General features: G+C 38.3%; 1 protein-coding gene across 1 annotated transcript in view; it reads left to right on the plus strand.

Annotated features, from left to right (window-relative positions):
* The window catches only part of KREMEN1 (kringle containing transmembrane protein 1), a 29,522-nt gene that overhangs the window by 8,782 nt on the left and 8,593 nt on the right, over positions 1 to 12,147 (plus strand). Inside the window, exons 2-8 of the mRNA XM_009092376.4 lie at positions 1,130 to 1,292; positions 4,115 to 4,206; positions 8,743 to 8,867; positions 9,303 to 9,456; positions 10,276 to 10,608; positions 11,238 to 11,396; positions 11,869 to 11,953. Of these exons, the coding sequence (XP_009090624.1) occupies positions 1,130 to 1,292; positions 4,115 to 4,206; positions 8,743 to 8,867; positions 9,303 to 9,456; positions 10,276 to 10,608; positions 11,238 to 11,396; positions 11,869 to 11,953 (1,111 nt within the window). The remainder of the gene's footprint in view (positions 1 to 1,129; positions 1,293 to 4,114; positions 4,207 to 8,742; positions 8,868 to 9,302; positions 9,457 to 10,275; positions 10,609 to 11,237; positions 11,397 to 11,868; positions 11,954 to 12,147) is intronic.

The raw sequence follows: 12,147 nt of genomic DNA on the forward strand, positions 1-12,147 counted from the left end.
GTTGAGATGAAAGTGACCTCTGGAGGTCACGTTGTCCAACTGCTGTGCTCAAGCACAGTCACCTAAAGCAGCTTGTCCAGGACCATGTCCAGGTGACTTCGGAATATCTCCAAGGATGGAGATTCTACAGCTTCCCTGGGCAACTTCTTCCCATGCTCTGCCACACTCACATTGCATAACTTAATCAAAAATGCTTGGCAATTTCAGCAAAAGTAAAACTGTTCATGCATTTGGATATTTATTTCATCAGAAGATGGCCAGTGAACGTGTCTGTGTCCATGGCAAGGGGTTTGGAACTGGATGATCTTTAAGGTCCCTTTCAGCCTGAACCACTCTACAATTCTGTGATTAACAAGGCCCAGCAAAGCCAGGCAGCAGGAAATTTGTAGTTCAGTTGAGAAGGGGCTAATGTATTTAGTGAAATCATTCTCTGCTTTGGTTTCTAACTTGCTGAGTATTAAACAAATCTAAGTGGGAGAAAATATGAGTGAGGCAGAAGTATACTGACCCATACTTTTTAATCTGAAAGCATAAATGCTTTAGTAGCAAATCACAGTATTGTGATCATACTCTGCTGAAGGAGGTTCCTTTCTAAGGCAACTCAATCCATAAGAATTTTTCTAAATCAGAATGCAAATGTTGGTAAGATCCATGCTTACAAAGTCTTTCACTTTAAAGTACAGATAGTCACAACTTTAGCTGAAGTGGCTTGACAGTTTGGTTAATAAGTAGCAGACTATAAGGTCATATGATTTCATTTTTGGAAAATTCACAAGAGTCATCCTAATGAGTAAAACACAGGGAAAACAATAAAAAGTATTATGCTTATTCAGAAAATGCATGTTAATTGTGTAAACCTCTCATCATCTGATGAGAGGTTTACATTGTTTATATTTTAATATAAACAATGTAAATATATTTTAATAAACAATATACATTGTTTATTAAAGTAATGACATCATAATCTCTTGAATAGTGGTTTGACTGAGAGAAAGCTTAAATCCTAGCCAGCATCTTTAGCTGCCTAAGCAATGCAGGAAACATGTTCTGTTGGATAGGGGGTGGAGGGTGAGGGAAGAACAAACACTAAACCTACATACATTCTTTTTCTATTTCTCTTTGTTCCCAGAATGCTACACAGCCAATGGGGCTGACTACCGTGGCACTCAGAACCAGACCTCCCAATATGCAGGGAAACCTTGTCTTTTTTGGAATGAGACCTTTGAGCATCCTTACAATACTGTGAAATATCCCAATGGGGAGGGAGGGCTTGGAGAGCATAACTACTGCAGGTAAGAAATATCCCATTGCTTTCACATTGCCTGAACACCCAGTGTTACTTTAAGCAGTTGACAGAAAATTAGGAAATGTCCTGTTATACAGTGAAGAATGTCAGAGCCATGGGTATCCAACACTTTTTGGTTTACCCTGTTATCAGTACCCTGAATCTATCATTATTTTCAGCCCAGCTCCTACACTTTTTCAGCACAGTCCCTATCATGTGTCCAATTGATAAGGTGGCACGACAGAGAAAGACTACAGATTACTTAAATTAAAAGGTGGAGATAAAAAAAAAAATATCCAAATTAGAAGTACACAGTGCAGTGAGTGTCTGGAGGAGTCTCTGGATGGTTTTTATCCTCACACACAAGCCTGGTTCTGTTACACTTTCCAAGTTTTGTGCTAATGAAAGTTACGTAGTCACTAAAAATTCTAATTGAGCATCAGTGATTTAGAGTTATTTGAATTCAGAAGCTCATCTGTCAGGGGTTACAATACCAGATTAAACCATGGCAGATGCATTTCTATTTCCTTGCCTTCTAGAGGAAGTCCTCCATAACTATGGATAGAACTTAGAACAAAACTTAAATAAGAACTTCAGAATTGAGGAACCAAATCAGAACTTAAGTTCAGAGATGTTTAGGCTCTGTAGGCTTTTTTTAAGCTCTGTGTCTCAGTAGGCATACTAATACAGAGCTGTGAAAAATACAGTGGCCACTGAATTCTCTTTGATACTAATAGCAGAATAAAGAATGTAATTTTGATTGTTGCTGTGTGGCAATATTCTAGACAGGCTGTATCCACAGAATCTTACATTTGGCAGTCATCTCTGGCTAATATTTTGGTTAGTACAAAGCAAACATGTAAAAGCTGAGCAAAAACATGCATGAGAAACTGAATGTTTATCCAGATACTCAAAAAACACTTACTTGAAACTTGTTTTACCTAGCAAATGAGAACTTGATAAATGCTACAAGGAGCAAGAAGCCTATAATGTGATAGGTTAATCTGAGAAATTACTTAATTACCAAAAAGAGCTTTTTTACCTGAGTCTGCTAGGTATTAAATTGTCCTCATTTTCTTCCTTATGCTGTATCACTTGGCCTAGGAATATTCTCACAGGTGTATGGAATGACAATCCTAACTAATGGATGACTTTTAACTTCACATTCTCTTGAAAGAAAGCTTGGAAAGTCACTAAGAGTGCCAGAGTGTATCTGTAGTATGCAAATGTTGTCAAGGGCTGTGATACAGCTGTTTTAGCTTTCTCTGACATTCATCTGCTTGATGACAGTGGACAAGTGGATTTTCCCTTTTCTCAGGCAGCACATACCTCACAAGGCTTTTTCAAGGCATAATACATTGCCTTGAGATTTGATTTTTGGGGACAGCATTTGAATAATCAAATTTTACACTTGAAGTATTAATCAGAAGCATGTTACCTCTCCATGGGTGGTCCTTACTTGGAACACTTTGTTTACTGCAAGACACCCTGTTATGATGGAAATGCCTCACTCCAACCATAACAAAATGATGAGGACTGAAATTTTTGGAGATTTTGAAAGACACAGAGTTGGTTTCTAACTGCCATGCACTTCTGAGGTTGAAGACAAAGATTTCTAAAGACATTCATCCTGTTTCTCTCCAATTTCCTCGCATTTTTAAGGCATTTCTATGTAGAGTGCCATTCTCATGATTGAATTCCTGACATACGGTTTCTGTCATGAAGATGTAACTGCAAAAATTCCTGTAGCTCTGGATACAAGGGAAAATGGGTTAGTTCAAGTACAAGCTTCCCTTGGTTTTAGTCTTCTACTTTTTTTAGCTACTGGAGGTTCTTGCATTACACCTAAATTCCTAGCATAGCTAGTCTTAGACTTTGCTGGTACACTGCCCCTACTAATCTGTTTGAAAGCCTAACTAGCAACATTTTAGTCATCTAAACTGCACTCATCTCACCAGTTGTTTTCAGCAGTCTGCTATTTGACCAAAAAACATCCACAGAATTTCTAAAATTGGATCTCCCACAAAAGAGTTGTTAATAGGCATAAATGACAACATGCAGCTGGACTGACACTTCAGTAGAGCTGTGTCATTTATAGAATTCATGCCAAAGCACATGATAAAAAGATTGCAACTGGTTATAGTTTTTAAAAAGGTCATATTTCAACCTGACTGTCCAAAATAAGAATTATTCTCTTAAATAGATCTTTGCAATGTGAATAGCCTTTCACAGTTTATATAGAAAAAAAATTTAAATAACCTAGTGACTAATTAGGTATGCATTTGTAAGTGGTGCTACACAACAGCAAATAATTATAAAAATAGTGATCATCATCATCATGGACATATAAGGAATTAACAATCAATATAAAGAGATCACTGGAATGGATTTCGTTAGTTTTATTGAAAAGGAGGAAAAAAATTCAGTCTTTCCCAGAAGACTTTATCACCTAAGTGTTTTTATCACCATACACACAGAAAGTTGGAGTCTGGACTATTTTGTACCAAGGCAGAAAATCAAGTTTATGAGAATATGGAACCTGTACACAGGATGTGGGACTGCAGATCTTCCTCTCTGTCAGCACTGACCAGAAACAGCTCTGCACCTTTTAACCTTAGAGTAAAACGAAGCTATATTTTAGACATTACTAGCATCTTATGCTTGATGAATACTGTAATAACCAAAGCTGTCTGAACTTTCTGATAATGCAAAACTTTGCATTTTTTGGTAGGTACTAGAGCAAAAATAGTAATGCCATTGAAGCTTAATAAGATTGAAAAACCACACACACACACACCCACAAAAAAAGTGACTATTTTTCTCTTTCAGAAACCCAGATGGGGATGTCAGCCCATGGTGCTATATTGCAGAACATGAAGATGGAATATACTGGAAATACTGTGAGATCCCATCCTGCCGAAGTAAGAGCACCCTGCAGTTCTTTTAGGCCTGCATCTCAGCTGAGCAGAGACTGGCAGGTCCACAACAGTGGGTGGTGGTTTCCAAACACCAACTAGGATAAGGCAAAACAGCTTCTTTTCAGTTGCAGACTAAGCTGTATTTTCAACAGGTTTCTTAGAGTTAGTGACAAGACTTGTGAAATAATGCTAAGTTCTTTGAATCCATAGATCGTTAATTTATTAAAATCTAGAGGGAAAAAAAAAAAGAGTTTTTACAAGGTATATATGTATCCATCCACTGCAATTAGCTCATAAAATGAATTACATTAGTTTAATGTGTATAGAGCAGTTCCTCCAAGAACTGCTTGGAGGAAACATAAGAATATGAGAGGACACAGTGAAAAGGTGTCTGTGCTGTATGGGAACTCGAGTAGAATTCTGTCTGTGGCAGGTGCAGATACTTAACATTGCTGTGAAACCACGACTTGGACTTGGTTTGATTTTTTTAAAATCAGATCATTTACAAGCTACTCACATGAAGCTTCTTTCCAGAATTTTATGTTTTTACTGTTTTCTATTTTTGACTGTGTCCACAGTGTCATGATTTGTGTATCTTCCAAAATTTTATTTCCCAAATCACATGCTTTAAAATATGCCCAAATATTAAGAAGATATTCTAGTCTTGCATGTTAACAAGCAACCACAGCTACACATTTTAGTAAGTGCAATCATTAATGTCTTTACTTGCTTTCCTAACTTCTTTTGTGCAAGTACCCTCTGTTTCTAAGGCATAATTTAGGTCTCCACTGCTAAGCACCAGAGCAGGTGCCCATATGTGGACACACATTTGATTGGAAGAAGTGTATTTCTTATCTGAAGAAAACAAAACCAGGCAAGAAAAGTGGAGCTAAAGTGATTTTTATTTTTTTTTTACTTTGTTCATAACTTTGTTGTTTTGGGGTTTTTATGAATGTGAATGACTCACATCTTCATGCTAGGCAAACAAATACCTCAGTGTGACCTTAAGACAGATGGCTTTTACCTAGACTTAAATACAGATTAAGGAGTCTGATTTAAATAACACAAAATCATTCAACACTCTGATACTTGTTGTTCAGAGGACATCTTACTTATTTTTCTAATATATAAGGTATGATTTAAGAAGCTTGACCCTCCTAATTAAGAAATTTAACTTGATCTAAAATGAAAGAATTTGCATTTTCTTTAAAGACCACAGATGTTAACAAATTATCTGGATATGGCACCAAGAAAAAAGCTGAAAGACAAATTCTCTCCACTCCATTTGTTCTACACAAAGGATCCTTTTAAAACCAGCCTTGCTCATTTTCTCTGTGGTGGGGAGCAGAGGATTTAAACTTGGACACTTACTTGCACAGATAATCCAGACTTACATTTACAAAATGTCCTTTTGACCAGTAGCAGCTGCTTCAAGCATTGCACTGAAACTCGATACTAGAAAAAGGAATTGCAGCAATTTAGAGCAAACTGTACATTGCAAGCCCATCCAAATCTTAATACAAACCTCATGGTTTATGAAGCTGTGTAAAAAAATCTTTTACTCTTCATCAGACTTTCTGTTTTCAGTAAGCATGATGCTAAGTCATAGGACCATCAAAACTATCTTGTGAAGTGTGCAAATGAAATGCAAAGTCAGTTTTTGATGCAAAACACGACTTTTGTGATGGAGCAAGAAAGCAATTGTTTTTAAAAAAGAAAAAACTATTTGAAAATTTTTAGAGAAAAATTTCTTATATAAGCTTATTTTCCTTAATGATATTTACTACTAGAAAATTATCTGGAACATAAGTTACCTATTAACTGTACCCACATAATACCATGGCAGTGCCAACAACATGAAGCATCTTGATTGCCTAGAGAGATTTGCATGCAATGATTCATCTGAACAACAGTTAAGAATCTACAGTTAAGAATTTTTCATTATGGTGATGAATTCACACGATTATCTCATGTGTCTCATTCCCTAACATTTACACATAGCACTACATGCTTCAGTCAGAAATGTGTTCTGATATTCTGCAAAGGTAATGGACAGAATTTAGCAGTGTTAGATGAAGATGGATGAGCACAATCACAGAAGACAGTGGTAGTTACTCCAGGAGGAGCTTTGTCTTCCCTTTTCTTCCTCTCTCCTTTTTCATGTCTGCCAAGCAGACTGGAATGGACAGAAACAAAATAAAAGGCAAGGCTGCAGCTCTGAGTGCTGAGAGAACATGTGCATCTCACATGGAGGAGTCAGAACTGAATGCTTCAGATGGTTTGTTTGCATTGCTGCAGCTATTCCTGACTTTTCTGGTCTCCTTGTTAATGAGGTTAGGTTTAAGTTCAAAGGAAATAACTTACACTTCCAAAATGTGAAAGAAAGAAGGAAAGAAATAAAGGCTTGCTATACCACTTAACTACATCTTCATGTTTATGACTCACATGACTCTCTCCCCATAAACAGATTTCATTACTGGAATCATATTTCCAGTGTGCATGAATGTAATGTAATAAATTGGACTGAAATATGGAGGAGGTGTTAAATGGCAGGGCCAGGTAAGTTACACAGATCTGTATGAACACAAGAACAGCCCTAACAATTTGTGCATGTGCAAAAAGCTGGGAGGCTCTTCAAAGACAGCTAGATGAGCATAGCTGGAACATGGTTTTGAGCTCAAAAGGATTAATTCCATATTTTAATACATTGAATATGTGCCTCAACATGTAAAATGCAGAAGCTGTGGTGTTTGCCAGGACCTCATTAAGTCAAATGCTGCTTAAAAGAAAAATAATATGCTTGTGCAAAAGAGGTGACCTTTTAAGCAGAAGAGGACAAATAGAAAATAGATACAAATGGGTGAAGACAGTGTAATAGTGAAACATCACTGGTGAACATGAACAGTAATTGCAGAACACTGACTACCTCACTTTTTGGCCAAGTTTCTTTAGCAGGCTAAATATTAAGAGCAAAGAATGTTAAAATACTGCTGGGACACCAGAGACTTATTAGTCTTAGGATGTATGCTTGATTTAGTTAAAAAATTTTAGAAGTTTTCAAATTACTCAGGTTTCTTAGCATACTGAAGTACTAATCCTCTGGAGCCAAGGTTGAAAGGTCTCACTAATAAAGCTACTTTAAAAAAGAAAAAAAAATTATAAATCCCAGGTCTCTTAGGAAAATGAGCTAGGTTGGATAACTAGGAAGCTTTTTCAGGGCTGTGAAATCATGCACAATACAAGAAAGAATGAGCTCTCTCATGAGTTATCTGCCCAGCTGTACTCAGCTGGGGTGGGGCTGCAAGGGGGATTTCCAAAGGTATGTTAAATCAGGCTGTAACTTGAAGTCTCAGTACTTATATGAATGTTGCTGCTATATCAAAGCCATAACTCCATGCAAGTATTTATAATTGAAATTGTATTCTTAGAGAACAAAATTAATTTCTGAACAGTATTTCAAGCAACGTCATGTCATTATTTATAATAAGTTTACTGGGTACTCTAATAACCAATGACTACATAAATAAAGCACTCATACAGGTCTCTGAGCACATCATGTCAAACAGAGCTGTGGCAGTTGGGTGGACAAAAAGAATCCATGTCAATCTGGCACAAGAATAAAACTTAACATAGAACTAGTAACAGATTTCATTTCAAGCATGTGAATAGATACGACAAGTGGGCAAGGGATAATTTTCTGCCATTATCCCAGCACTGTATTGTACTCCACATCCTCTCCCGGGGGTGGTCATGGCTAAATTCCAGTGCTTTGATGAAAAGTGCAAAACCAAGAAAAAAACAGAACACTGAAGGGAGAAAACTCTGATCTCCCATAGTGACCAAGGAGCCTTGAAACATCCTATTAATGTAAATAGATGGGTTGGTTTTTTTTAAGTAAAATTGATCATTTTTAATCTCCTTGTATGATGCTTCAGATTCATATCAGAATTCAAGTTTTAAATATTAGGAAATTCCCCTATGTTAGTCCCTCCCATAAAACTTGCCAAACGCCATTCTAAAAGAGTTTAGATTCCCTTCCTCAAATATCCTGTTTTGAAAACTTCCAGAATGCCATGTTTGGAAGGTCAGAGAGAAATCAGTTTAATTTACATTTTCAGAATATGCATGCCAGTAGTAAAAAAAAAAAAAAACAAAAAAACAAAACCAAAAACAAACCACACAAATCCCCTGAACCCACTTAATGCCTTGGGTTTTTAAAATTGCCTCTTTCAGGAGAAATGAACAAGGTATTTATCTTGTATATTTTACTGCAGCTTACTGAAACCAGCTAGACAGTCTTACAGGTATATTGCTGAGATGATATGATATTCTTTTGTCCCATCACTCATCCCTGGGTGTGTTTGGAAAATATGACAAGAATCATGCAGAGCATGAGTAACAAAGAGTAACAAAGAGTTCCCATAGTGCAACATCGAGCCCAGAAGGTAGAGAGAGCTGCTCAGTGACCAGGTAGTGCATGAGGTGGTGTGGGATGTTTACAGGCACTTTAGAATGACTGCTGTGTGCCACTCTTGCCAGTGCCAGGAAATCTGGGCTGTTACAAGGACCATGGGGAGCCCCCACCTCTGACTGGCACCAGCGAGACCTCCAACAAACTCACCATCCAGACCTGCATCAGCTCCTGCCGCAGCCAGCAGTTCAAGGTGATTTCCTTCACATCCATTACAAAACCTTTTCAAAGACAAAAATGGCAACGTGCCTAGAGGTCTCTGTTGTATTTCTCCTCTTCACCCTTTTTTTTAACCCTTGTGAGGCTAGAAAGGTGGAAGGTTGGACTTCCACCAGAGAGATCAAGCCCTCTCTCTGCATCCAGAAGAATCTGAACAAATGACTAATGAATAATGAAAATATGGTTGCTTACTGCAATTGTGTCAGGGTGCCCTCCCTTCCATCTTTCCCCCCAGTCCTAAGCAGCATCCTGACAGCCCAAACAAAAATAGCCTGTGGTGGTTCCTCTGAGTAATCATACTTCTCCAAAACACACATTTTCTGCTGCCAGCTTTCTTGCTCAAACAACCTCCCGCTGTCACTCCTTCAAATACTTTTCCTCCCTTCCTTATGCATCTTTGTTGTCAAAGTTTGCAGGCATGGAATCAGGTTATGCTTGCTTCTGTGGAAATAATCCTGACTACTGGAGATACGGGGAGGCAGCCAGTACGGAATGCAACAGTGTTTGCTTTGGAGACCACACTCAGCCCTGCGGTGGGGATGGCAGAGTCATTCTTTTTGACAGTAAGTATTGAAGCAGGCTCAGCTTTTCCCAAAGGAGAGGCCTCACATGTTCAGCAAATTAGGGAAAAGGCTCAAAACAAAGAGAACTGTTGCACATCAAACAGCAAAACACCTCAGTTCGGTATAAAATAAAGCTGCTGTTTCTGCCTAAAATTCTCCTCCATTAATAATGTGAAATAGCTCTTCCAAGAAATGATGCTTGCTCATGCTTCACAGGTTCTTTCTTAGTACCACTTTCCTCACAAGTGGTACTAAGTCAGCTGTCAGAAACTCCCTAAGAATTGATCTTAGTAGAGAGTAAAAATTTGTAAGTGCATGTGTGGATTTGCATTGTCAGTTGGTGGCATTTGAGTTCTCTCTGGATTCACTGGAGTTTGAGTTTTCAATTTCCTACAGCTGTGAAGGAATGTCAGTCATTAAGCAGTGAGAGTTAATAGTCACTAATCCACTTTCCTGCCTGCCTGATAGGTTTAGAGTAGAAGCCCCTGAATCAGTGATTTATCTTTCATCCCATTTCGGCAGGGATGCAGGAGAGGGTGCCTGGTCACACACAAGGACAAAGGAAAGTTGCAGTGTTCAAGACTGATGCATAGGTCAGAGTAATGAGGCATAAGTATTCCAAGAATAGGCAACAAAAGCTGTGCTGAGGGAGGGAAAGAGCAGCTGCAGAGACTGCATCCTGCTGGCCCAGCCAGTCTGTACCTTCAAGTCACATTTAAGTATTAGAATCTATAGGGTGCTAAAGCTTAGGAAAAAAAAGGTAGTAATACATTAATTTTGCATTCTTTCATTTTCCCCCTTTTCCTCTTCTTTTCACAGCCCTTATTGGTGCCTGTGGAGGGAATTACACTTCTGCTACAGCTGTGATCTATTCCCCAGATTTCCCTGACACATATGGCACAGGCAAAGTCTGTTATTGGACCATACAAGTTCCAGGAGCATCTCAGATCCACTTCACCTTTGTCCTTTTTGAAATCAAAGATGCTACAGATATGGTGGAATTGTTGGATGGTTACACCTACCACGTTCTGGCTCGTTTTAATGGCAAGAACAGGCCTCCCCACACCTTTAACATCTCTTTGGATTTTGTCATTTTGTACTTTTTCTCAGATGACATCAATCAAGCCCAGGGGTTTGCAATCAGGTATAGAGGTAAGAGGCTATCTGCTGTTTCTACCTTTCAGTGAAGCATTTAATTCCCACAGGAGATTTCTGAAGTGGCAATTAAAGAACAAATATTTCAGCTCTTATCTAACAGGTGTTTCATCACTCTTGTTGCCATTACTCACTGGGTGAAAGCTTCACCAAAGTTCCTCTCAGTTTAGAACATTCCAGTCAGCTACATCATAAATAGCAAAATACAGGTTTTCAAAACCTGCACTTTGCTGTTTATTTCATAATTTCAAGATTCAATTCTATACCTTCCTGTTAAAACAGATTGGAAAATGACAAAGGAAAACAAAACAAACAATAATCCATCTGCACGTTGGTTCATCTTGGCTCCTTCCAATAGTCTCTTCCTCTCTAGCTGAAAGTCATCAGGAGAGAATGTTCTGGTCCTTGAGTTGTACCTGCTGTTATGATGAACAATCAGCTTCCAGAAAAATTCTGAGAACCCCAAACTGGTGAAATACAGGCTTTTTTTAGGAATCAGATATAAATCCATTATTTGAGTTCTCTTACATAAACCAGAGAGCAGCATGTCTGTTTATAAGCACAAAATAAAGTCAAATTACACCTGTTAAGAGATTGTCACTGTAATCACACTCTTGTGTTTTCAGCTGTGAAGGATAATGTGCACCAAAACAAGATCCCAGTGAATCACACCCTTCCAGAGAGGACAAATGAGCAAGCAAATCTCAGCATCAATGCAGCCCGGTCATCAAAGATACTCTATGTCATCACAACCAGCCCAAGCCATCCAACCAGCTCCATGCCTGGTAATGACACAATAAAATGTGAAAATGGGAAAAAAACCACTTTGCCAAAGATCTGGAGTCATTATTTCCTAAGCTGCCCAGTGTTAAACTGCCCAGGAACACCAACAGAAACTGCACCTTTGGATTCTATGCAGTTCCAAAAATACTGTTTAAATCATCATGTACAGGCAATGCTTTGAGGAAAGGGCAGTGGGTGGAAGGGAACTTCTGCTTCCTTTCCTAGATAATTTTACTAGCATATGTTTTGAATTTTGCCAGCTTTCAATTTTATTGGGAGGAATTCTGCAAGGGAAAAAAGCAGTTCTGACTGAAAGTTGTATGGTTTGTGCCAGTCTGCAGAAAATACTTGCAGGTTTAAGGCATTGTCAAATTCCAGAGTTGAATAAAGCATCACAAGTTCCTTTCGTGCAATATTCTTACTGTAAAGACTGTAAATGAATGTACTGAGAGCTGCCCCTCTTCTCTTTTGCAGAATGGACAATATACAGCCTCACAGCACTGCTCATCCTAAGTGCTACAGCCATAATTGCAAAGATACTTCTGCATGTTACCATGAGGTGAGTGTGGAGCAAAACCAACCACAGAGAACCAAGATCTCAGCTCTGAACCAAACCTGGGGCTCCTCTCTTTCAGTTGTCAGATTGGCCATATTCCAAGTTAGTTATTACTTATTTGTATTCTCATAGAATATCCTAAATAACCTCATTTTTTAACTTTCCAGTCTGTCAGGATAGCATTTGCTACTAGACTG

This window comes from Serinus canaria, chromosome 15, assembly GCF_022539315.1.
Source record: "Serinus canaria isolate serCan28SL12 chromosome 15, serCan2020, whole genome shotgun sequence".
In the NCBI taxonomy this organism is placed as follows: domain Eukaryota; kingdom Metazoa; phylum Chordata; class Aves; order Passeriformes; family Fringillidae; genus Serinus; species Serinus canaria.